Source organism: Sus scrofa, chromosome X, assembly GCF_000003025.6.
Source record: "Sus scrofa isolate TJ Tabasco breed Duroc chromosome X, Sscrofa11.1, whole genome shotgun sequence".
Lineage (NCBI taxonomy): Eukaryota > Metazoa > Chordata > Mammalia > Artiodactyla > Suidae > Sus > Sus scrofa.
Window position 1 is genome coordinate 111,789,444 of NC_010461.5, and position 21,944 is coordinate 111,811,387.

Genomic DNA, 21,944 nt, shown 5'->3' on the forward strand with positions numbered 1-21,944 from the left:
ATCCTCTCTTTCTCCTACACACACACACACACACACACACAGAGTCAGGCTGTTGCTAATCAGCTATCTTATTTCAAGCCCGTTCCTAACTCCACCGCTGTCGATGGGGGGGAGGGGGGGCTGCCCCAAGGCTGCCCAGTCCTCCCCCGAGAAATGACTGTATTTAAAGGAAATCTATTGTATCTACCTGTAGTTCTCATTGTCTCCAGAGTGAACTTGTGATTATCTTGTTATTTATTTTTTGGATAATAAAGATCTCTTAACAGTATTGTTGCTACTTAGCATCTGAAGCCCCAGGCCAGGCGAGGGCGGCGGCAGGGGGGGGGTGGGGGTGGGGGAAATCACCCGGAGGAAAGCTGCCCCACATTCCTGATATTTTCTGAAACTTGGTCCCGAAGCCTGTGGCACCAAAAAAGGTCTTGGCAACAACACCCTCCCCAAAAGGCCGCCGTAGCCTTTGACAGATGACGTGAAACTTAGCCAGTGAAAAGCTTGCTCTGGAAAAGTTGCAGAGGTTTAAAAAGAGGCTGGTTTTTTTCTTCTTTTTTTTCCTTGATTAATCACAGCTCAGTAAAGCTGGAGGGATGGCCACTTACCTTTTTAAGAGCTGCCCTGGCAGTTCTGCCTTAGGCAAGGGGACAGGGAGCTGAGACAAACTGGGGGGAAGTACTGGCCCCTTGGTCGGTCTTGTCGCCTCCAGGTGAGGGTTTGCTCACATGAAGAAGCCCGGAGTGGCTTCGCCATCCTTCCTGGTAGAAGGTCTTCCTTAAGGCAAATACCAGCTGGTGAAGTAGGAACCTATTGCTAGAGAAATAAGAAGGGGTGGTGCAGAGAGGTGGGCGCAGCTCCGGGCCACTGTCCCTGCTCGTCAGTCCCCCGACAGCACAGTCCCTTCTTGGCTGAGGGCCTTGGATGACCTTAGAGCATGAATTTCTAACACAAGGCCGGAGCCACCCTGGACAAACTTGCTTGGTTGCGTACTTTCTGCAGCAAGAGAACTTTGGTCTGAGAGGGGGTGACACTTGTGGACTCGGGGACTCAGGGAGAAGGCCGCAGGGCTATGGCGTCCTCCAGAGCGGAGATCCTTCTGCCGTGTTGCCCTCGGCCGGGAACACTTGAAGGGGGGCACAGCGAAGACGACACTGGCCATGCTGGTCACAGGTGGCCCGGGCCCCCCGCTCTCATGAGGGAAGGGCTTGGCTGGTCTGGAGAGAGGCCAATCCCCCGGCCATGACTGTCCCTCCATCCTGGTAGCTGCGGGCCCACAATGACAAGACAACGAGGGAGGGGCGGGCCAGAGGCGTTGCCCCCTTGTGAGAAGGGAATTCCTATCCATGCTGGACCCACGTTTAATACTCTACAGACTCACACTCTGCTGTCAGCCTTCCCTGCACATCACCTCCCCTTCCTCCTCTTTGGGAATCTTCCAGATCACTTCTACGTCTGGTAACCAAGGGTCTAACCACACCTGTTATCAGAAGGGATGCTATAGACACAACCCCCCCCTTCCTAGGCTTAGCTCCTCTGCGCCCACGCTTTCCACGGCCCTCCAACGGCCACCTCGCACAGGCCCAGCCCAGAACTTTCTCCTAAGCTTCAGCCTCCCATAGCCAAGTGCCTTCCACCTCGCAGACAGCTTCCTCTGACGTCACCCTCGCCCGTGCCCAGAACTCCAGGCCCCGTCCCTCCCCCCTTCTCTTCCGGTCCAAACTGTCATGCCTTTCGTGCTGACCTGCCCCCAGACCATGTCCCCAACTGCCTGCACTTCCACAGGGTGGGCCCGAGGGGCAAACCCAAGGCATCCAAATGGAACTCTCGCTCTTTGCCCACATGCTGGGCTCCACTTGCAGCGCCACCCATTCCAGTGAAGGATGCCAGCCTCCCCCCCAGGCCCGACACCAGGCTGAACGCCTCCCTGCCCTCACTCCCCTGGCCAATCCCAGCAGCCCAGCGCATCAGCACTATTTCTTTTCCTTTCTTCTTCTTCTTTTTTTGCTTTTTAGGGCTGCACTTGCTGGTTTGCAGGCTAGGGGTCCACTTGGAGCTGCAGCTGCTGGCCAACACCACAGCCACAGCAATGCCAGATCCTTAACCCAGGGATTGAACCTGCATCCTCAAGGATACTAGTCCAGTTTGTAGCCCGATGAGCCACAACAGGAACTGTTTCTTTTTGGTTTTGTTTTGTCTTTTCTAGGGCCACACCTGTGACATATGGAGGTTCCCAGGCCAGGGGTCCAATCAGAGCCGTAACCACTGGCCTACACCATAGCTACAGCAATGCAGGATCCGAGCCACGTCTGCGACCTACACCACAGCTCAGGGCAACGCCGGATCCTTAACCCACTGAACAAGGGCAGGGACCGAACCCGCAACCTCATGGTTCCTAGTCGGATTTGTTAACCACTGAGCCACGACGGGACCTCCAGGAACTGTTTCTTAAAGAGTTCTTAAATGAATCTACTTCTTTCTAGCTCTACCGCCACGATCCTAGTCCAAACTCCTGTCACGTGTCTTCTGGAAGATGACAACAACCTCCTGGACCCCCCGCCTCCCCTCCTGCTCCCTCCCATCCCTTCTCCGTGCAGGGCCAGAGCGAGCTCTTGAATAAGTTCTGATGTCACCACTCCCCTACTTCCCAATGACCTTAGACCGAAGACCAAAAGAATTAACTTATTTCTTCTCCTGCCAATTCCTCTCTCCGTGTCTGGAGTCCCAAGCCTCCGATCCTCTAAGCAAGGCTACAAACGCTTTTGTGCCTAGGAGGCAGGCAGGCTGTGTTCTCTACGTGGGCCAGCTCTTCCCTCCCTGCTGCCCCAGCACTTGAACCCGACAGCACTGACGCGGTCGAGGCATTTCCTGCAACGCTGGGAGCTGCTTGAGGACCAAGGCCTTGTCCTGTTGCCCACAGTAACCTCAGCGCCGTCCACCGGGCCGGGTACAGAACTGGCCCTTTAGTCATTGCGTTAAGGAGTAAATAATACCTGGAGCCGTTTCTAACTCAGTAGTCCGTGAAATAATTCTGTGTGTTGGTGAAAGCCAGAATTTGCCCTACTGTAAAAGCCTGCATGATGGCAACAATATCTATATGATGAAAATATACTCAAGGAGCAGAGAAGGACTGAAAATTGTACCGTAGGTAAAAATAGCTAATCTATTTTTTAAATGTATTTTGCAAAAGTGAACATGGAAGCTGGTTAGACACTCGATGATGCTGGTTCTATACTTCGCTGAAACATCTTCAGAGTTGTTGCAGTAAATGATGAGGATTGGGGGCCATGTCTGATCTACCTGTAATCTGCTGATCAGAAATGATCTAATTTCATTCCATTTTGATCGACATGGCACTTTGCATTCCAGCTAAGGGGTAGCAGAGAGGAATGCTTAAAATAATCAGTGATTTTTACTTCCAGAAAATAAAGCATAAAACCTGACTGTCTCTGTGCCTTGATAGGAAGCAAATGTCTATGAGATGCGAACAGGGCGACCTGGCAAGCTGTCCGCACCGGGCGCCCCAGTCAAAGGGAAACAAGAGACTCCTGGGCTCCAGAAGGAACACATTTTGTGCTGAACCTGACTATGTTCACAGGGCCTGATCCCCTGTGTTAGAAGCTGCACTGCCTTAGGCCTTTAGACCGGCTTGAAGCACTTTGAGCGGCAAACATGGAGCATGATTTAAGATTTTTTTAATTAATTTTTTAAAATTGAAGTATAGCTGATTTACAGTGTTGTGCTAGTTTGGGGTATACAGCCAAGGGATTCAGTTACATATATATATATATATATATATATATATATATATATATATATATATATGATTTTTTTCATCTTTTTTTTTCTTTTTCAGATTCTTGTCCATTATGGTTTATTACAGGATACTGAATGTAGCTCCCTATGGAACATTTTTATCATGTTCTTTTTCTCTGTGAAGCACATCTCCATTTAAAAAGAAACAAAACCAGAAATCATCAGGAGTTCCTGTTGTGGCTCAGCAGGTTACGAACCTGACTCGTATCCATTAAGATGTGGGTTTGATCCCTGGCCCCGCTCAGTGGGTTAGGGATCCGGCGTTGCCGGGAGCTGTGGTGTAGGTCGCAGATGTGGCTCAGATCTGGCGTTGCTGTGGCTGGGGCGTAGGCCGGCAGCTGCAGCCCTGATTTGACCCCTAGCCTGGGAACTTCCATATGCTGCGGGTGCAGCCCTAAAAAGCAAAAACCAAAATAAAACCAAACCAGAAATCCTCATTGTCGTTCAGTGGTGAAGGCTGGAGTCAGACAGGGATGGTCTAATCTAGGCTCCACGGTTTTACCAGCTTCATAACCACAGGCGGGGCCTTTCATCTCCTCTGGGCCTCAGTGTCCTCATCTATAAAGTGGGGGTGCTGAGAATGCCTGCCTCGCAGCGTTTATGAGGATCTGATGAGCCCATTCACAGAAAGCCCCCAGCAGATCTGCTCTCGGAACCATCATCCTATAAAGAGCGTCAAGGCAGGTCTCCACGTGGCTCCCAGCACACCAGCCTGCGCCCAGGGGTGTGGGCTGATAGGATGGCATCTGAAAATGGCTGAAACCTCTGAGACCAAGGAGCATGCCTGGCAGCCCAGGGACACATGAAAGGCCTTGACCATGGAGTGGCCCAAAGATCACACCCAACTTGAAGCAAAGTGAAAGTAAAGAAAAAAAAATTGGCAAGATTAGAACATATACTGAACACTAGAGTAGATTCGTGTGTAGCAAAGACTCTCTGGCTCTTGCTCTCTCTTTTGCTTTTTTCTTTTTAGCCTCACCCAGGGCATGCACAAGTTCCCCGGGCCAGGGATGGAATCCTCACCACAGCAGTGACAACGCCAGATCCTTAACCTGCTGAGACACCAGGGAACTCCAAAGACTCTTTCTTATACTTTCTTCTGTTTTAAAAATTGAAGAATAGTTGATTTACAATGTTGTATTAAGTATAGTTTCATTGTCAAAAACAATTAAACATTGGAGGCTGGGGGTTGCCAAATTTTTCAGTAGCCTTGAGCGGTTCCATCTTTAGGCTATTTAAGAAGGTTTCTTTCTTTTTTTCTTTTTTTTTTTTCTTTTATGGCCACCTGTGGCATATGGAATTGGAGCTGCAGCTGCAGGCCTACACCACAGCCACAGCAACGCCCCATCCGAGCCATGTCTGCAACCTACACCACGGCTCATGGCAATGCTGCATCCTTGACCCACCGAGCAAGGCCAGGGATCAAACCCCCATCCTCATGGATCCTAGTCGGGTTTGTTAACTGCTGGGCCACGAAAGGAACTCCCAAGAAGGTCTCTTTAAAAAACAAACAAACCATGACCATTGATTCCCAATCTAAAGGGCCTCCGCATACAGACTAACCACTTCCATACCATGCACCTCTGAGTAACCCCAACAGGCGATTCAGCATCTCTCAAGGAAAACTAGTTCAGGCATTCCCCTTGTGGCTCAGCAGATTAAGAATCTGACATAGTCTCCAGGAGGACACGGGTTCGATTCCCAGCCTCAGCGTTCCAGCGTTGCAGCATAGGTTGCTGATATGGCTCAGATCCGGCATTGCTGTGGCTATGGTGTAGCCTGGTGGCTGCAGCTCTGATTGGACCCTGGCCTGGGAACTTGCATATGCCACAGGTTTGGCCTTAAAAAGAAAAAAATAAATAAGATGCATATTTTAAAATTTTTTAATAAAAATTTTTTTTTAAAAAGAAAACCAGGAGTTCCTGTCATGGCGCAGTGGAAACAAATCCAACTAGGAACCATGAGGTGGCAGGTTCGATCCCTGGCCTCGCTCAGTGGGTTAAGGATCCAGGGTTGCCTTGAGCTGTGGTGTAGGTGGCAGACGCGGCTCGGATCCCGTGTTGCTGTGGCTGAGGTGTAGGCCGGCAGCTACAGCTCCGATTCGACCCCTAGCCTGGGAACCTCCATATGCTGCAGGTGCGGCCCTGAAAAGATAAAAAGCCAAAAAACAATAAAGAAAACGAGTTCAAGTATCATTGCTTTCCCTTCTCCATTCCTGGAGCTCCGCTGAGTCACCCATCACATTTTTCCTGCCAATGTTAACCCCTCTTACAGTCCAATAACATTTGGCCACAAACGCTACTCTTATCTTCTGTACATCTCCGACTAAACCTCTGACATCCACCAGGAAACCTTTAACGTATCTTAGATCTGATTCACATTCCTTGTTACTAGGAGTTAAAGATTTGGGGTTTCTATCCATCCACCCATCCATGCGACAGTGATTGTGACAATAGGTTCGGTGTTATGCACACGAGGCATGTGATCTGGTGCCGCCCTCAAGCAGCTCACAGAATTCTGCGGAGCAGGTGTGCAAACATCTAAAGGCCAGTGTCAATGCAGCGGCGGCGGCAGCGAGGGTAAGGACCAGTGTTATCGGAAATACACAGGAAGGACAAGGAACCCAGAGAAGGAGCCGAAGACAGGGGTCGGTAAAGGTGACACAGACGGAGTCTTCGGGGGTGTTAGGGGAGGAGGGGCCCCGGGAGGAAAGGAGAGGCAGAGGGGGAGGGCGGAACGCACAAAGGCACAGAGGCGTGAAGACTTATAAAGGTTCCGGGGCGGGCAAGAGGCCTTGCGGGAGAAGAAAATCTTGGTGTGCCAGCCAAATGGCACAGGCTAAAGCCCGGGCTAGGAAGAGCCTTTGTGCTCATCCGGCAGAGATAAACTGCCCGGATCTGCTTGCTCTCCAGCGTGGCTGAGGTGGCCCGCAGTGCCAGGAGGCGACGTCACAGACTGGACCCCACTGGGCTTCTCCTTATAGCACCGAGGCAAGTCTCTACCCAGGCAGCGGAGGCCTCAAATTATTTGGAACATGGGTTCATTCAACAAATATTGATAGAGTGGGATGAGATGGGCTCGACCCCGCCCTGCACCATGTCTTGAACTGACCCCTGAATGAAAGGGGTCGATCCTGCCTTTTAACCTTTAGGGTGCAAAAAGCACAATCCAAGGGCCACGTGATGACCAACCGTTCAAAAGGGGGCTGTTGGATTCCCCGAGGAGGCAATCTCGAGCTTTTTTTTTTTTTAATTTATTGAAAAATTATTTCCAACTTACAGAAAAGTTGCAAAAATAAGACTAGTACAAATAAAAAATGGTTTCTGAATCATTTGAGAGTAAGTCGTGTAGACCACGGCCTCCACCCCGAAATACTTGAGTGTGTACTTCCTACGAAGAAAGATATTCTTGTTTAGAACCACCGGCCAGTTATCAACTTCAGTAAACTGCACACTGATAATGATCTTGCATTTGGATTCCAACCCCCTTTACAGCAGTGTCCCCGCCAGCACAGGATGCAGAGTCAAGGGTTGGTATTGCATTTAGTTGTCACATCTCTGTACCCGCCTTTAATCTGGAACATTTCCACACCCTTTCTTTGTCTTTAATGACGTTGACCTTTTAGACTAACATAGGAACCATCTTTCCCCATAAAAAAAAAAAGTGTTCCTTCTTTTGATGTTTCCTCATGGTTAAACTCAGATTATGCCTTCCTAGATGGAAAATTACTTAAAAAGTGTCCTTCTCAGGGTGTCATATCTAGAGGCACAGGATGGCCACGGGCCTCTCGTGGTTGATGTGAATTTTGATCACCCAGTTCAAGTGCTGTCCGGTCTCTATAGCTACTGTTTTCCACCTGGCAACTAGTAAGCCCTCTTTGAGGAAACACTTTTAAGACTATGCAAGTAGCTTGCTGATCATCAGAGTTTCCCCTTACCTTGAGCATCCAATGATAATTTCTGCCTGAATCAGTCTTTACTATGATGGCTGCAAAATGGTGATTTTCCAACTCCAGAGTTCTCTCCACGTTGACCAGTCAACACTCAGCATGGTACTGTCAACAAGAGCCTGCCTTTTCTCCCCACTTACTGATAATATGTATCAGTATGGACGCATCGATGTCTACTTTTTCCAATGTTTTCTAATCCATTACAGTCTTTCTTTTGGTGCTCAGATGTTCCCTTATTTGGCCGGTCAGAACCTCTTCACGTTGGCACCTGTGTCTTTGTAACATGCCCCTATCGTATTTCCGAGCATTACTTTCTGGCAGAACAAGATGTTCTGGCTTCACCCTGTACTTTTCCTGCCTCGGCCACAGAGGCAACCCTTTCTCCAAGGAGCCCTGGTTCCTTTCAGTGCAGAGTATAGTGTTTAGAAGCCAAGTGCTGGGCACTAGCTGTGTTCATGGCTATTAGATGTACAAGCACAGACATACTAAAGCTGTCAGTGTTAGCAAATAAAAATGCAGGATACCCCGTTACACTTGGATTTCAGTTAAACACTGAAAAACTTAGTATAAATATATCCCATGCAGTATTTGGGGCATGACCCAGACCCAAAACATTTGACTGTAGAGCTGAAATTCCTATCTAACTGGGCGTCTTGGGTTTTATCTGGCTATCCTAATACATGCAAACATACATATTACATCCATATAATATACACATACACATGCATGGACCCACATGTATAGGCGTTTGAGAAATCCTGAGTTCACATAGATATTTTAGCTGACTCTAAATGCAAAGGCAAGAATGTGCTTGGTGGACGGGGATGAGAAAGGGACACTAGGCAGGACAAATGGCATATTATGGGACTGAAGAGAAATTCAAGGAGCTCAAACTTTACCGAGTGTGGTAAGGAGTAGCAAGAGGTTAACTTTTGAAACCGGTGCATGGCATAGTCAGATCTTTTAGATAATTATTCTACCAGCCCCAAAGAGGCCAGACTCCAAAAGGCAAAGACAAGAATTAGTTTGAGGGAGCAACGACAAGAGCCGAAAATAGGCAATGGAGGATGGAGAGGAATTTGGGGCTACAACAGAGATAAAAATGGTAAGACTTGATGACTGGGTGTATAAAGGGCGAAGGGATACATTTATACAGGGTTGAAGGAGAGGAGCAAATGCAAGATAATGCCTGTTTTTCTGGCTGGGCTGCTGTGTGCTGGGCTAGGCCACATGGGGAGAGCAGATCTGGCAGGAGGAATGAGGAGACCAGCTCGGGACATGCTGAGTTTGAGGGGCAGTAGGACATCCAAGCTGAGATGACCAGAAGGTAGCTGCGCCCATGGGTCTGGGGCTCAAGAGAAAGGTCAGGATGGGAAAACACGGACAAGGGCGTCATCAGCACTTTGATGAATGATGTTACAGGCGCAGGCAAGGTTGTCCAGGAAGGGGCTATAGCGAAGAAGAGGAGAGGAGTGCAAGGACCAGCAAAATTCAGGGGGCAGGCAGGAGGCAGATCCAGCAAAGGAGACTGTGGGATGGTCAGAAAGGTTGAATGAAGGCCAGGGAAGTTGGGATCATGAAAGCCAAGGAAGAGATTTATCAAGGGTCAGATACTGCAGAGAGGTCACCATAGTATAGGAAAGTGCTCCCTGGCTTTGGCGATAAGAGCTCATCAGTGACCTCAAGAGAGTAGATGGCCGAGGTAGAAGCTGACGTACCAAGTGCCAAGTCCGGGGGAGGAGATGCGGTAGAAAGAGCACGGATTCGACAGGCAGACACGTCGGGGTTTCAAATCCCCGCTCCACACCTATTAGCATATTATTCAACCACTATACCTCTGTCCACTGCAAGACGGGGATAACAATAGTGAATACCCCAAAGGGTTTCTGCAAGGGTGACAGGAGCTTAACCATGTAAAACAGTACAGAGTCTAGCGCATGGGAGGTGCCATGTTATCGCTATTGCTTCAGTGTGGGAAATAAAAACCACTTAAGCCATCTCAAGCAGAAAGGTAATAGTAGGTGCCTACGAAATTGCTGGCTACAGAAGCAGAAGTCAGGGGCCCTCGGTTAGGCGAATGGTTTCAAGGTCATAGCACAGTAGCTGTGATCCAAATCTAGTTTCAGAAGATGCTGCTGCCACTAGAGTCCCTCACCCACCAAGCCGTGAGTAAATCCACTGGAATGCAGGGTACAGAAGCCACAGACATATCCTTGGAACTCCCTGCCAGCCACCAAGCCCCGGGAAGTTAGTCTCTGCCTAACTGAAGCCTTTCAAACATTGTGCAAAGGCATCGCATGCACAGAACTGAAAATGTATCCGAACCTACATTGTATCCAGAATCCCAGCAGCAAGAGAGTCTGGAACAGGTTATTATTATTATTTTAGCCTTTGAAGGGATGGAGGGCAGAGGTAGATGCTGAGTAACAACAGATACTATCCAGTGCATCTACCTTGAGGGGAGCAAATATTTTCATCCTGACCACTGACCCCAGCATTCTAACTGCAGTCCAAATACAGCACATCACCGAGTGACAAAATCCTCCAAAATGTAAAGAGAGATGGGAACAAGACCAAAGATCAAGGGCAAAGCTTGAACGGGGAAATGAATCTCTCTCTCTCTAATATTGGAAGGAAAATGGTGAGAAGAGGTACAGACAGTGGGGGCGGGGGGAGAGAGATGGAGGAGTTGGCGGTCTGTCTTGTGGCATCTATTAGCTCTGTCAAGTGAGCGACAAATATCATCTGCTCTGAGTCAAAATAGGGAGAAGCTGGCTCAGGGGCCTGATGAGAGTGGATACTTGAGCAACAGGAGAGGCAGCAGACACAGCATGACGAATCTTTCTGCATATCAGCTAGCCAAAAAAAAAAAAAAAAAAAAAAAGGAAAGAGAAAAAGAAGAAACACAGGACTTATTTTATAAAGCATTGTTATTCTTATTTATTGAAAATGTCGATTTTAAAAGTCTTCAAAATAAAAACAAGTTAGAAAATTCAAGCTCGTGTAAGAAGGGACACGACAGAAGAGGAACTGAAAGGCCTCGAAGGGCAGCAGTTTAGCTACAGGGTAACAGGGACCCACGTGTAGAGTATTGTAAACAACACAACTATGGAGACACTGCTGTCAGGTTATCATGGCTTCATGTCCTTTATAGGATTGTGGCGTGTGAGCACGGACACCACCCCGCACAAGCGACATTACCCAGAGGGCCTCTCGTCCGAAGGGCCAAGTCCCCAGACATGCACAGGTACACGTCACTTGAAGATAAAGACCTTCGATGTTGTAAGCAATCCTATATACCTTATCAACTACAGTGTAATCCTAAAAATGTTTCCTATGAATATAGTTTGCACATAATCGCAAGCCACTGACTAACCACAGGCAGGGCAGATGCTACGATCTATGTTGCTGTTATTGTCGTTTTTAATTTGGAGGCGAAGGATGACATCTCTAAACGGCTGGGCTTCAGAACAGAACGACAGCACCCCTCACAACCTTCTTCGGTCCTCAGCTTCCAAAGACGGCTGTGCGTGGTTGGCTCATCTCGGGCTGCAGGACCAGTCCATTTCTCGTGGACACGGTGATTTCTGCCAGGCAGCAAGTGGTCCACAGCCCGTACCATGGAGCTATGGGAACTGAGGAGCCTTCCCGACCCCCGTACTAGAAAGGAAAAGGGCTTAGCGAGCTGGGGGTTTCAAGCTTCCAGTCTGGTCTCTAAACAACATTTGCCAAACCTACATTGATAGGCACCCATCAAATGCAACTGGGAGACAAGTCCACTCAGTCCATTGTTCTTGGCCTCTCTTTCCAATCATTTCTCCCACCTGGCCAAACTTCCACCTGTCTTCGGGAAAGACAGGTGTGGCTTGCACTGCTCTGTCTTAGAGCTCCAGGCCCGCTTTCAATCGTGCTGAATCTGGATGTGTGTTGTCCATCGTGACCCTCTTCTAAGCCCAGTTTATCACAGTTCTCGCTTCTGAGATACTTACAAAGGCGAGGGTTTGAGTCGCTGAGCACCTGGAGTAAACTGGTTCCGTATGATCAGCTTCACTAGTAACCGCTGCACAGCTACTAGCGAGGCCCTTTCTTTCCAGCTGCACAAACTGGACCAACAGCACATGTCTGCCAATGACGCTTAGAGTCCGGCTCCAAGAGGCTGATGAATAGTACGGCTTCTCACAGCCCATCCGGGAGGGCCATCAAGTGAATTCATGCTGTCTGCTAGGGCACGGCAGCTCCTCAGTGTAGACCGTTGTGAAGGATGAGAAGTCGCAATTTGCATATGCGATGTAGAGAAAAGTAACTGCTCACAGTCTATTTTTCAAAAGCAAAGCACACACATACCAGTTTACACACCGCTTGGTGTGGTTGGCTAAAAGCGCTGGGGAGATAGAAAACTTACACACAAGGCAGAAGTCTGGGGGCAAAAGCTATCATGCACCGGGAAGAGATGAGCTATTCAGCCACTGAAGGGGAGGACTGTCCAGAGAGTTGCTGCTAATGGATCTGGCGCCGACATGGGCCACCAGAGCTTCTGCCCCACGGAGTTCAAATGTAAACCAACACGGAAGGAGGAAGGGCGCTATAGTTTTCTTGGTCTTACAGACAACACAGAATAGTCTTTTTTTTTTTAAAAAAGTGTGCATTAAAGGATAACATGGGATGCTCGGGGAAGGGCAGCTGGACCGCTGGGCAAATGGGTTAGTCTTTCAGCCTACCCTAGTTTCAGGAAGTGTTGCTCTCAGCCCATGAGGTACTGATGGGCTTCCAGGTACAGGAAAGCATGAGGGGAAAAGTCAGGTTCACGTTTAATAAGCCAGGGCTGGCCCGCGCTGGGATAGCAGCCAGCCCAACAAGAGCGACCCGGGGATGATGGCTGGAAAAGAGGCACTGTGAATGGAAGGCCATCTGAGGACCCTGGGAGTCATCTGCCTACGTTAGCCCTCCTTTTCTGACTGAGTGGGAAAGCCTCCGGGGAGACTTGGCTTTTACTCCTGTCGAAAAAAATAACCAACCAACCAACCAATAACCAAACAACAACACTCAACCAGAGAGAGAGAAAGAGAGAGAGAGAGAGAGAGACTAAGATACAAAATAAAAACCAAAGAAGTGAGCGAGCTGAGTCGGGTCACTCAGCTGGACATCTGCCGCCGCCGCCAAGGCACTCTGCCAGCCGCACGGTGATGGTTAGGGAAGAAGGGAGGCTTTGCTGCTGGACTCGGCCCGAATACACTCATCGGTTTGCTTCAGCAGCCTCCGGACCAGCTTTTCTAGGTCTCTTCTTGATTTCAACTCCTCTTCCAGGCATTGCTTCATTCTTTTATTCTCCTACAATGGGAAAAGGCTGGCTGGTTACCAGGCAAAGGGACCCCATCTCAGGGCTCCTCCGGCTCAGCCTCCTGCTCAGCCTTCACAAGCAACTACACGCTCCTTCCTCAAACTCCGCTCCCTCAGCTTCCAGGACAAGGCAGCCTCTGGATTCCCCTACTTCTCCGTGGCCAGTCCCTGAAACACAAGCATCATGTAGGGCTCTGGCCCTGGCCCTCTTCTATTTCAACACTCTCTTTACCTAATGTCTTCTCTCTTTCAACTCACGTCTCTCCGAAGCAGCCTCTCCGTCTTTCTGGTACGGACCTCCTCTCGGCTCATGTGCACTGGGTCCCCGGTCCCCAGTGCCGACCTGATATTTCCACTTACATGTGTTACGAGGACCTCAAACTCACTGTGTCCTAAAGCGAAGTCAGTATCTCCCCTCATCACCCAAACTTCTTTTCCTTCTGATTTCCGTGAAGGCCACTGTCATATCAAACTGGATACCCAGGTAAGAAGCTTCCTCTTCAATCCCTGGCTTTTTTTTTTTTTTTTTTTTTTTTTTTTTTTTTGCCACTCCCTCAGCGCGTGGAAGTTCTTGGGCTGGAGCTGGAACCCAAGCCACAGCAGCGACCTGAGCCACTGCAGTGATAATGCCAGATACTTAACCAGTTGAGCCAGAAATTCCCCCTGGTTCGCTCTTTTCCTTTCTTTCTTTCTTTCTTTCTTTCTTTCTTTCTTTCTTCCTTCCTTCCTTCCTTCCTTCCTTCTTTCTTTCATCTCTCTCTCTCTTTCTTTCCTTCTTTCTCCTGCTTTTTAGGGCCGCATGTGCCAAATATGTGAGTTTCCAGGCTAGGGGTCTAATCGGAGCTACAGCTGCCAGCCTAGGCCGCAGCCACAGCAACGCCAGATCCAAGCCGCGTCTGTGACCTATACCACAGCTCACAGCAATGCCAGATCCTTAACCCACTGAGCAAGACCAGGGATTGAACCCGAACCCGCGTCCTCATGGATGCCAGTCGGGTTCGTTAATCACTGAGCCACAACGAGAACTCCTGACTTATCTTTTCTTATATTCTGTTTGCAAATGTCCAGGAACATGAAAGTTGTCATTAAGTTTGGGGCCCTACTGTAAACCCCTCAAAAAATATATGAGGAAGCCTCAGAAATTGAAACCCAGGGCCATGTGGTAAAATCCACAAAACCTGGATGACACAAGGGAACTACAAATCCCCACCTCGCCACCTTGTTCTGGTCCTTTCCTGAAGGTGTCGACCAGTGAGAAAAAAACTCGGGAGTTCCCGTCGTGGCGCAGTGGTTAACAAATCCTACTAGGAACCATGAGGTTACAGGTTCGATCCCTGGCCTCACTCAATGGGTTAAGGGTCTGGCATTGCTGTGGCTATGGTGTAGGCCGGTGGCTTCAGCTCCGATCAGACGCCTAACTTGGGAACCTCCAAATGCCATGGGTGCAGCCCTAGAAAAGACAAAAAAAAAAAAAAAAAAAAAGACTTTCGGATTTCATTACCTGTTTCAGCTCTTTGACCTCATCTTTCAAGGCATAAACAGTATCGACGAGGCTCCTAGAATACAAAGGTAAAGCTCAGAGAGTAACAGCTGGCACTGAAGTATTGTTAAGTGATACTTTAGAAGAAAAGCAGCTTTATAGAAACACAGATCCTGCAAAGCGGTGGGCTTTCTGGCTGATGGGAGAGACGCTGCTGTGGATACTCCCTAGGTTCCTCACTTGTGCCACACACGCGTGTTCAAGCACTCTCCCCATCCTCACACCTTGTCTATGCCTCCCTCCTCCTCTGCGGCTCACTTCCCGGCTTGGGCGGGTACCAAAAAAGAGATTAGTATATTGTATACCTGCAACTTGCAGAATATTGTACATCAACTCTACTTTCATAGAAAAAAAAGAATTAAGGGGAAAAATCAAGAAAAGAAAGGGAGTAGGACTCCTTCTAAGATTTTGCTTTCTCTCTTGTGGGCAAGAAGGACCACCACCTGTAAGGAGAGGTGGCATTGCCCTTCTTGCCTATCTGACCCTACACCACCGTACAGGACACAAATTCAGGGTGTTCTGGAACATTCCATATATTCAGAAAAAGGATAAAGTGCCTTGGCTGAGTTGTGGAAGAGCCCTTTCCTCTCTGGATCTCCCCCTGGAAGAGGACTTCGGAGATCTGGGTTCCAGTTCTGATCCCACGACTTCCTGGTCCTCTAACTTTGGGCAACCAGTTCCCTTCACATACAAGTTGGTGGTAATGCTACAGTCCCTGAAAACCTCACAGAGTTGCTGTGGGGATGCATATAGCTATAATCTTAGTAATTACAACCACCATCATATGTTAAGTGATTACCTTTGTACTTCTTACTCCATTTAAGCTCACAACCACCCTGAAAGTATTACTATCACACCCATCATATAGATGGGGAAACTGAGGCACAGAGGGGGCAGGAACTTGCCCCAGGTCACACCAACAAGGAGCAGAACTTGCAGTTGAACCAGGGCTGTTCTTCTCTTGAGCCCAAGTGCTTTACCATTTGGCCGTAGCACTTCAAACACCAGATGGAAAAATACATTGACGACGCCAAGCACCGTGAAATATGCTGTCCTAGGCAAATTTAGCCTTGACTTCAGAAATGAGTCAAGTTTAAACCAATGAATTGTTTGTCTACTTTGTGTTTATTTTATGAGCCATACGGCATTTAGCCTGATTTTTCCCCCACTGGGTCACCCTCACCACTGTGCAAAGGGAGGCCAGGGACACGATTTCCTTAAACGTCAGTTTCCTCATCTCTAAAAGGGGGAAAACTAATTGTTTATCTCACTAGCTTGCGGTAGGAGTTCAAATGAGTCAGGCATGTGGAAGTCCAGGGTCCGAGTCAATAAATGTGAGGGGCATCCCTGGGCTCCCAATTGCACGATCAGCAAAGAGGGCCAGGCTCCCAGAACCTTCTTTCCAGCCCCCAGACCAATCAGGAACCGTTTCACCTGCTCTACTCACTTCTCTTCGATGATGGTCTGGCCGTTGCTCCTGGTTTCTTCAATGATGAGTTTCTCCTCCTCGGGAAGTAAGACTTGGGGAACGGAGTCTTTGCGAGAACCTACAGACAAGGTTGGCAGGAGGCAGGAGAGGGGAGAGTTACGAGGGGAGAGGACTTGTTGCTGTCAGGCCCTTTCTCCTATTGTTTTTGTGGGGTCTCCTGTGGCTGCCAGGCATCTGGCTCTTTCGGACGCGAGACCTGCAAAGCAGCCAAGTCCCTGGAGTCAATCCTGGGGGCGGGGGGCACATTCTCGTTTAGAAACCTAACGTGAAAGGGCCACCGGGAGCCCCATCCTTGACCCAAGACCCTGTCCTTGCCTGGTTTGCCTGGGAATGAAGAAGGGACAGAGCAGCTATGGGACCCGACCAGACAGCTCTCCTACACCTCCAACCTCTCCCTCCCTTCTGGTTCCTTCCTTTCAGAGCTGGAGACCCAAGACCCCAATCTTCCGTCTCCCTGGCCTCGCTCCCTTCTTCTTCTTCTTTTTGGTTTTTAATTGCAGGGTAGTTACTTTACAACACTGCATTAGTTTCAAGTGCACAGCAAAATGATAGGTTTCCTCTCTTCTAAGCCGGGTTCCCTCAAGGTATGACCCTTCAGTGCCTTCCCTCCATCACCTCCCCTTTCCCGAGGGGATGTGTCTGCCTCCCGCAGGGCCCAGTACTTCGTAGGTGCTTAATAAGTGGAGAGCGGCCCGGCTGACTGCCCCACCGACTGGAGGCAGCGAGAAACAACTGCGGTCAGTTCTAGGGAAGCAGGACTTCTGGCTGGACAGGGGTGACGGGGCTTGGTCACCACGACGCTACACACTTTCCACGCACAGGAGGGGCACTGGGGTGGGGAGGGAGGGACAAATGTGTGACTCTTGAGGCCAGAACACCCTGGCCACACCTCCGAGCAGATCTCCTGTTGAGCTTGGTGTAAAGAAAGGAGGCGGGGGGCAGGGGCGGGGGGAAATAGGTCAAATTTTGTATAAGGGCCATGGCTCCTGGTGTCTCTTTGCTCCCCACCACCACCCCACCCCCGTCCCGGTTTTCTTTTCTTTTTTTTTTCTTTTTTTTTTTTTTTGCATTTTAGGGTCGCCGGTGCGGCCTATGGAGGTTCCCAGGCTAGGGGTCCAATCGGAGCTAAAGCCGCTGGTCCACACCACAGCCACAGCAGCACCAGAACCCGAGCCGTGTCTGTGACCTACACCACAGCTCATGGCAACGCCGGATCCTTAACCCACTGAGCGAGGCCAGGGATCGAACCCGCAACCTCATGGTTCCTGGGTGGATTCATGAACCACTGAGCCACGATGGGAACTCCCCGTCCTAGTTTTCAAGATAAAATCTGCTCTCACTTTCCTTTCCTTTCCTGGCCCCTCAAATGCTGTCGTCAGAGCTGGGCCCAAAGCCGCAGCCAGGTGTGGTCTGAGAAGCAGGTGTGACGGTCCCCGCTTCAGAGGCCAGTGTGTCCAGCCTCACATGCAATGCTTTCCCCAGGACGGCCTTGGAGGCCTGCTCCTCTGACAGCACCGCTCAGGGCCACCCACCCCAGGAAGCCTCCCGCCGCTCAAGCCAGGGGCAAAACTCATCTCTCACCCAGATGCAAAGCCCTCACCCAGGGTGTCCGAATACCTACAGGAATGGAGGATAAGAATAATAAGAACACAAGCCATGCGACCTGGCTTTTACGACAGCACAAGGATGAATCAGAAACGATGACCTCGCTTTCGGTTTGTAGCCTGAAAGTTCTGGGGGGGAAATACCCTCACCCAATAGCTCCCTGATAAAGTGTATACATGCTCAACAGGCCCCGAGAAGCAGCCACTTTGCCAGATTTTCAGAGCCACTCTGAAACTTGAGTTTGGTGAAGCGCTGTGAGCTTAAATATGCAGCTGATCAAAGATAGTATTTTGACTTCCTTTCCAAATCTGCCCTATAAGACGAGATTAGCATCAGTTCACAGACACAGGAACTCTCTGGGCTCTTTAATTCCTGACTAGTGTTGCTGAAGGTATCTGCGTACTTCAAAGGAGAATGGCTTTAAAAAAAATTTTTTTTTCATTGCTACCACCTCCAACTTTTTTACTCTTGCATCTCTTTCTCTCTGGGGCAAAAGAAGCAGTGGGTAAACAAACCGCCCGGCTGCTAAAAGCAGCTTATCTGAAAGATGCAGCCCTATACCGCTCCTCTGCTGCATGCAAGTCACCTGCTTTATACACCCTGCGGCCCATCTGGATGGCTTTTCTCTTTTTCTAAGAGGCAGCGAGCAGTAGAAAAGAGCCATCGCTCATTAGAGAAAGCGCGGCGGGGGGAACCTACTTGAGCCGTGGCCTGGTTGAAAGTTCGCGCTGGTACAGTAGGCTTCGATCACTTTCAGAATCTGAGCGTCCTCCTCCAGAGCAGCCGTACCTGCGCGATATAACGAATCGTGACTCTTCATAGACATATGTGTCTCTGGACCCTTAAAAGGATGCATGCACCCTGGTGTCGGGAAGCGGCTTCTCTGACCAACAGCGTTCATGGAAGGCTGGAGAAAAAGCTGTCCCGCTGGCATATGGAGCAAGACTAGCAGTATCCCCAAGGAGCTCTGGGGGCCAGCATCACTTAGGGCCCGGAAGCTGCCCAGGACTCTAAACGGGGGCATCCTGTCAATGACAGCACTAGGCTGGGCGCTGGCCTCCATGCTCATCCGATACACCACACCCTTCCTCCCCTTCAAGTGTCAGGGCTCACCTCCTCTCGGAAGCTTCCCACCGTTAACCCCACCCCAACCAGCCAGCAGAGGCACTCATTCTCCCTCTCCCCACCTGCCCCTCCAACTTGTTCTAGAAATGTCGGGATGGCAGAACCCTGCTAACATGCTGGCGTGCACACCCAGGAGTGGGGGTTGGGGGATGCAGAAGCTAGAGTCCAGCCAAGATGGATCCAGACTGTATTTCCGACTGATACAGCCCCAGCCGTGACCCGCCTACACTGACACCTTCGAGTGTGTCCCAAAGCACGTTGTTCCCAACCACCGAGGCAAATCCGTGCGTATGGACTGGCTGACCGCCCCTGCAGTCTGTCTCTCCAGCCAGCCCTGGTTCTGCATGCCACCAGGCTGATTCCTTGGCTCCCTGAGGACATCGCTGACCATTAAACTCTCAGAAGGGTCTCAGCCTTCGGGGCTAATGAGGCAGTCTCAGTAAAGACAAATATCTCAGGCATCAGAAACTAAGAGGGGGAAAAAAATGTATCCATAGAAAATGGGTCGCTTCAGTGGTTCTAAACCTGGTAGGACCAAATATTCCACACAAAAACCATGCAGATGGTATCTACCTAAGGTGACATGAAATAGGGCAGGAGGCAGCTTATTCCAAAATCTTAGAGGCGGCCAACCCTTTCCATGCGGTTTTCTCTACGTAAAAGATGATGCTGAGAACAAACTGTGCCAACCCTCTGCTTTCAAAAAATTCCTCATCTGTAACCGATTTTCTACAAGCACAAAACACATACTTTTCCGGATGACATATTCCTCCTCCGATGGCTTTCTTTCGGTCTTTCTTTTATGAAGAAACTTCTTCATCGTTTTGGGGCTTTTACTAGACTCCTGTAAGGACAGAGGTTTCTTTATGAGTGAAAATTCCCCCCCCACACCACCAAAAAAAAAAATTAAAAAGAGGAAATGAATTTAAATAGAATGGCTCTCTCTTATACTGACAGTCTCACTTAGGAGTGTATCAAAATTTAATACTATACCCATTAAAAATGGCTCAAAGAAACTCTAAAAGGTTAACTAAAACCCCGGGCAATGCCATCATCCCCCCAATTGCCGTAGAGATGGGAATAAGAATGGCGAGTGCAATGGAATACTACTCAGCCATAAAAAAGAATGAAATCATGCCATTTGCAGCAACATGGAGGCAACTAGAGATTCTCATACTAAGTGAAGTAAGTCAGAGAGGGAAAGGCAAATACCATATGATATCACTTATACATGGAATCTAAAATACGGCACAGATGAACCTACTACAGGACAGAAACAGACTCACAGATGTGGAGAACAGACTTGTGGTTGCCAAGGGGGAGGGGGAGGGGGAGGGCATGGGATGGACGGGGAGTTTGGGGTTGGTCGATGTGAACTATGCTATTTAGAATGGATAAGCAAGGAGGTCCTACTGTAGGGCACAGGGAACTATAATCCAGTCTCTTGGGAAAGACTATGATAGAAGATATCATGAGAAAAAGAATATACGTGTGTGTGTGTGTGTGTGTGTGTGTGTGTGTGTGTGAGACTGGGTCACTATGCTGTACAGCAGAAATGGGCACAACATTGTAAATCAACTATACACTGTACTTATTTAAAAACTTTAAAAAAAAAGATGAAGTTAAAAAAAAAAAAAAGAAAAACCAAAGCAGATGTGGCAGCTCCTCTAGTTTCAAGGGAATTAAATAGCCATTGTAACTATTAATGAGGGATCCACCACTTTTCAAGCTTTTCAAAGTGCTTCAAAACTATTTAAATAAAATTTCCCTAGCAACAATCCCACAAGGAAGAATATCAGTTTCCATTTGTCAGATAGGAAAATTAAGGCCCAGAGACTTAAGTAAATTCCCTGCAGTCAGAGAGAAGAGCCAAGTGAAGGATTTCCTGGTAAATAATTTGGGGTAAGGAGTAAGGTACCTATAGCCCAACTTAAATACACATTTATAAAGTCATATTTTTAATTAGTAGATAAAAGAGATATGAACCATTGGATTTGCCTTTGCCCTATGAATTGCCGGCAGGTCTAAAAAGCACTCATTAAATATCCAAGCAAACGGTGACCATCTTTTTCCCAATCTCCATGCAATGAATATACAGGATGCAGGGATAACAATTACTACCCCCACATTAAATGCAACAAAGAATTTAATTTCTTCCACTTAACCTCAGGGAGCCACGGAGACTTGAAAACAGAGACATGAAAAAGTCACACGTGACAAAAATGACAGGAAAAATAGAATTCGTTTTTTGGTTTGTTGTTTTTTTTTTGGCCAAGTCCATGGCATATGGAAGGAAGTTCCTGGGCCAGGGATTGAACCCATGCCACAGCCGCAGCAACACCAGATCCTTAACTCACTGCGCCACAAGGGAACTTCCAGAAATAGCATTAAAAAAAAAAATGCATTTTAAAGGCATGATGACATTTTCATAGGTATTTCACAAAAGCCTGCTTTTTGAAGAAAATACTTACATGTCAGAATTGTGTCTTCATATTTTAGCCACCAATTACAACAAGGGACAAAACAAGCATAAAGAAAAGCTTCATTTATCAAAGGTTATAGCACAGCATTACTATATGCCAAAGATATCATTCTACCCTTACCTTCAAGATATAAGACATCCTCTAAAGTGAATATGTAAAGAAAGAGAAGATGAGCGTGAGAGGTCGATGGTTATAATGACCAAATCCACTTATCAATAATTCTAAAACAACATTTGAAATGTTAGTGTTATCATAAATTACACAGCGAGAACATCATCACGTTTCCCACATTAGTTTCAGATGCAATATCGTCATGCAGAAGCCCAAGGAAAACAGTCCTGCGCAGAATAACGAACACTGAAAATACCCGAAAAACACACTCCATCGTAAGAATATATTAATAACTCTCTTTTCCCAGAGGAAACAAAGTGATCATGCCTTAGTTTTAATGGATTAGTTCTGTGAAGGATTAGGCCACCTTAACTCTTTAGAGCTCCCCTGAATCTGAATGTCGTAACTGACAGGGACTTAGATAACTGTATGACGTGATCCAGGAAGCAGAGATGAAAACTGGATGATTGCAGGCATCGTTGGTCAATTTCCAAAACGAAC

At 48.4% G+C, this 21,944-nt stretch overlaps 1 protein-coding gene across 15 annotated transcripts in view; it reads right to left on the reverse strand.

Annotated features, from left to right (window-relative positions):
- The window catches only part of ARHGEF6 (Rac/Cdc42 guanine nucleotide exchange factor 6), a 120,711-nt gene continuing 105,808 nt past the window's right edge, over positions 7,042-21,944 (reverse strand). For 9 of the 15 annotated variants that reach the window (XM_021080556.1, XM_021080555.1, XM_021080558.1 and 6 more), the window contains 6 exons: positions 21,453-21,473; positions 19,600-19,693; positions 18,424-18,513; positions 16,078-16,177; positions 14,592-14,646; positions 7,042-13,081 (listed from right to left, as the gene is read on the reverse strand). In XM_021080556.1, the coding sequence (XP_020936215.1) occupies positions 12,941-13,081; positions 14,592-14,646; positions 16,078-16,177; positions 18,424-18,513; positions 19,600-19,693; positions 21,453-21,473 (501 nt within the window). In that variant the 3' untranslated portion in view covers positions 7,042-12,940. The remainder of the gene's footprint in view (positions 13,082-14,591; positions 14,647-16,077; positions 16,178-18,423; positions 18,514-19,599; positions 19,694-21,452; positions 21,474-21,944) is intronic. The other 6 variants (XM_021080561.1, XM_021080566.1, XM_021080564.1 and 3 more) reach the window with 2 other exon arrangements.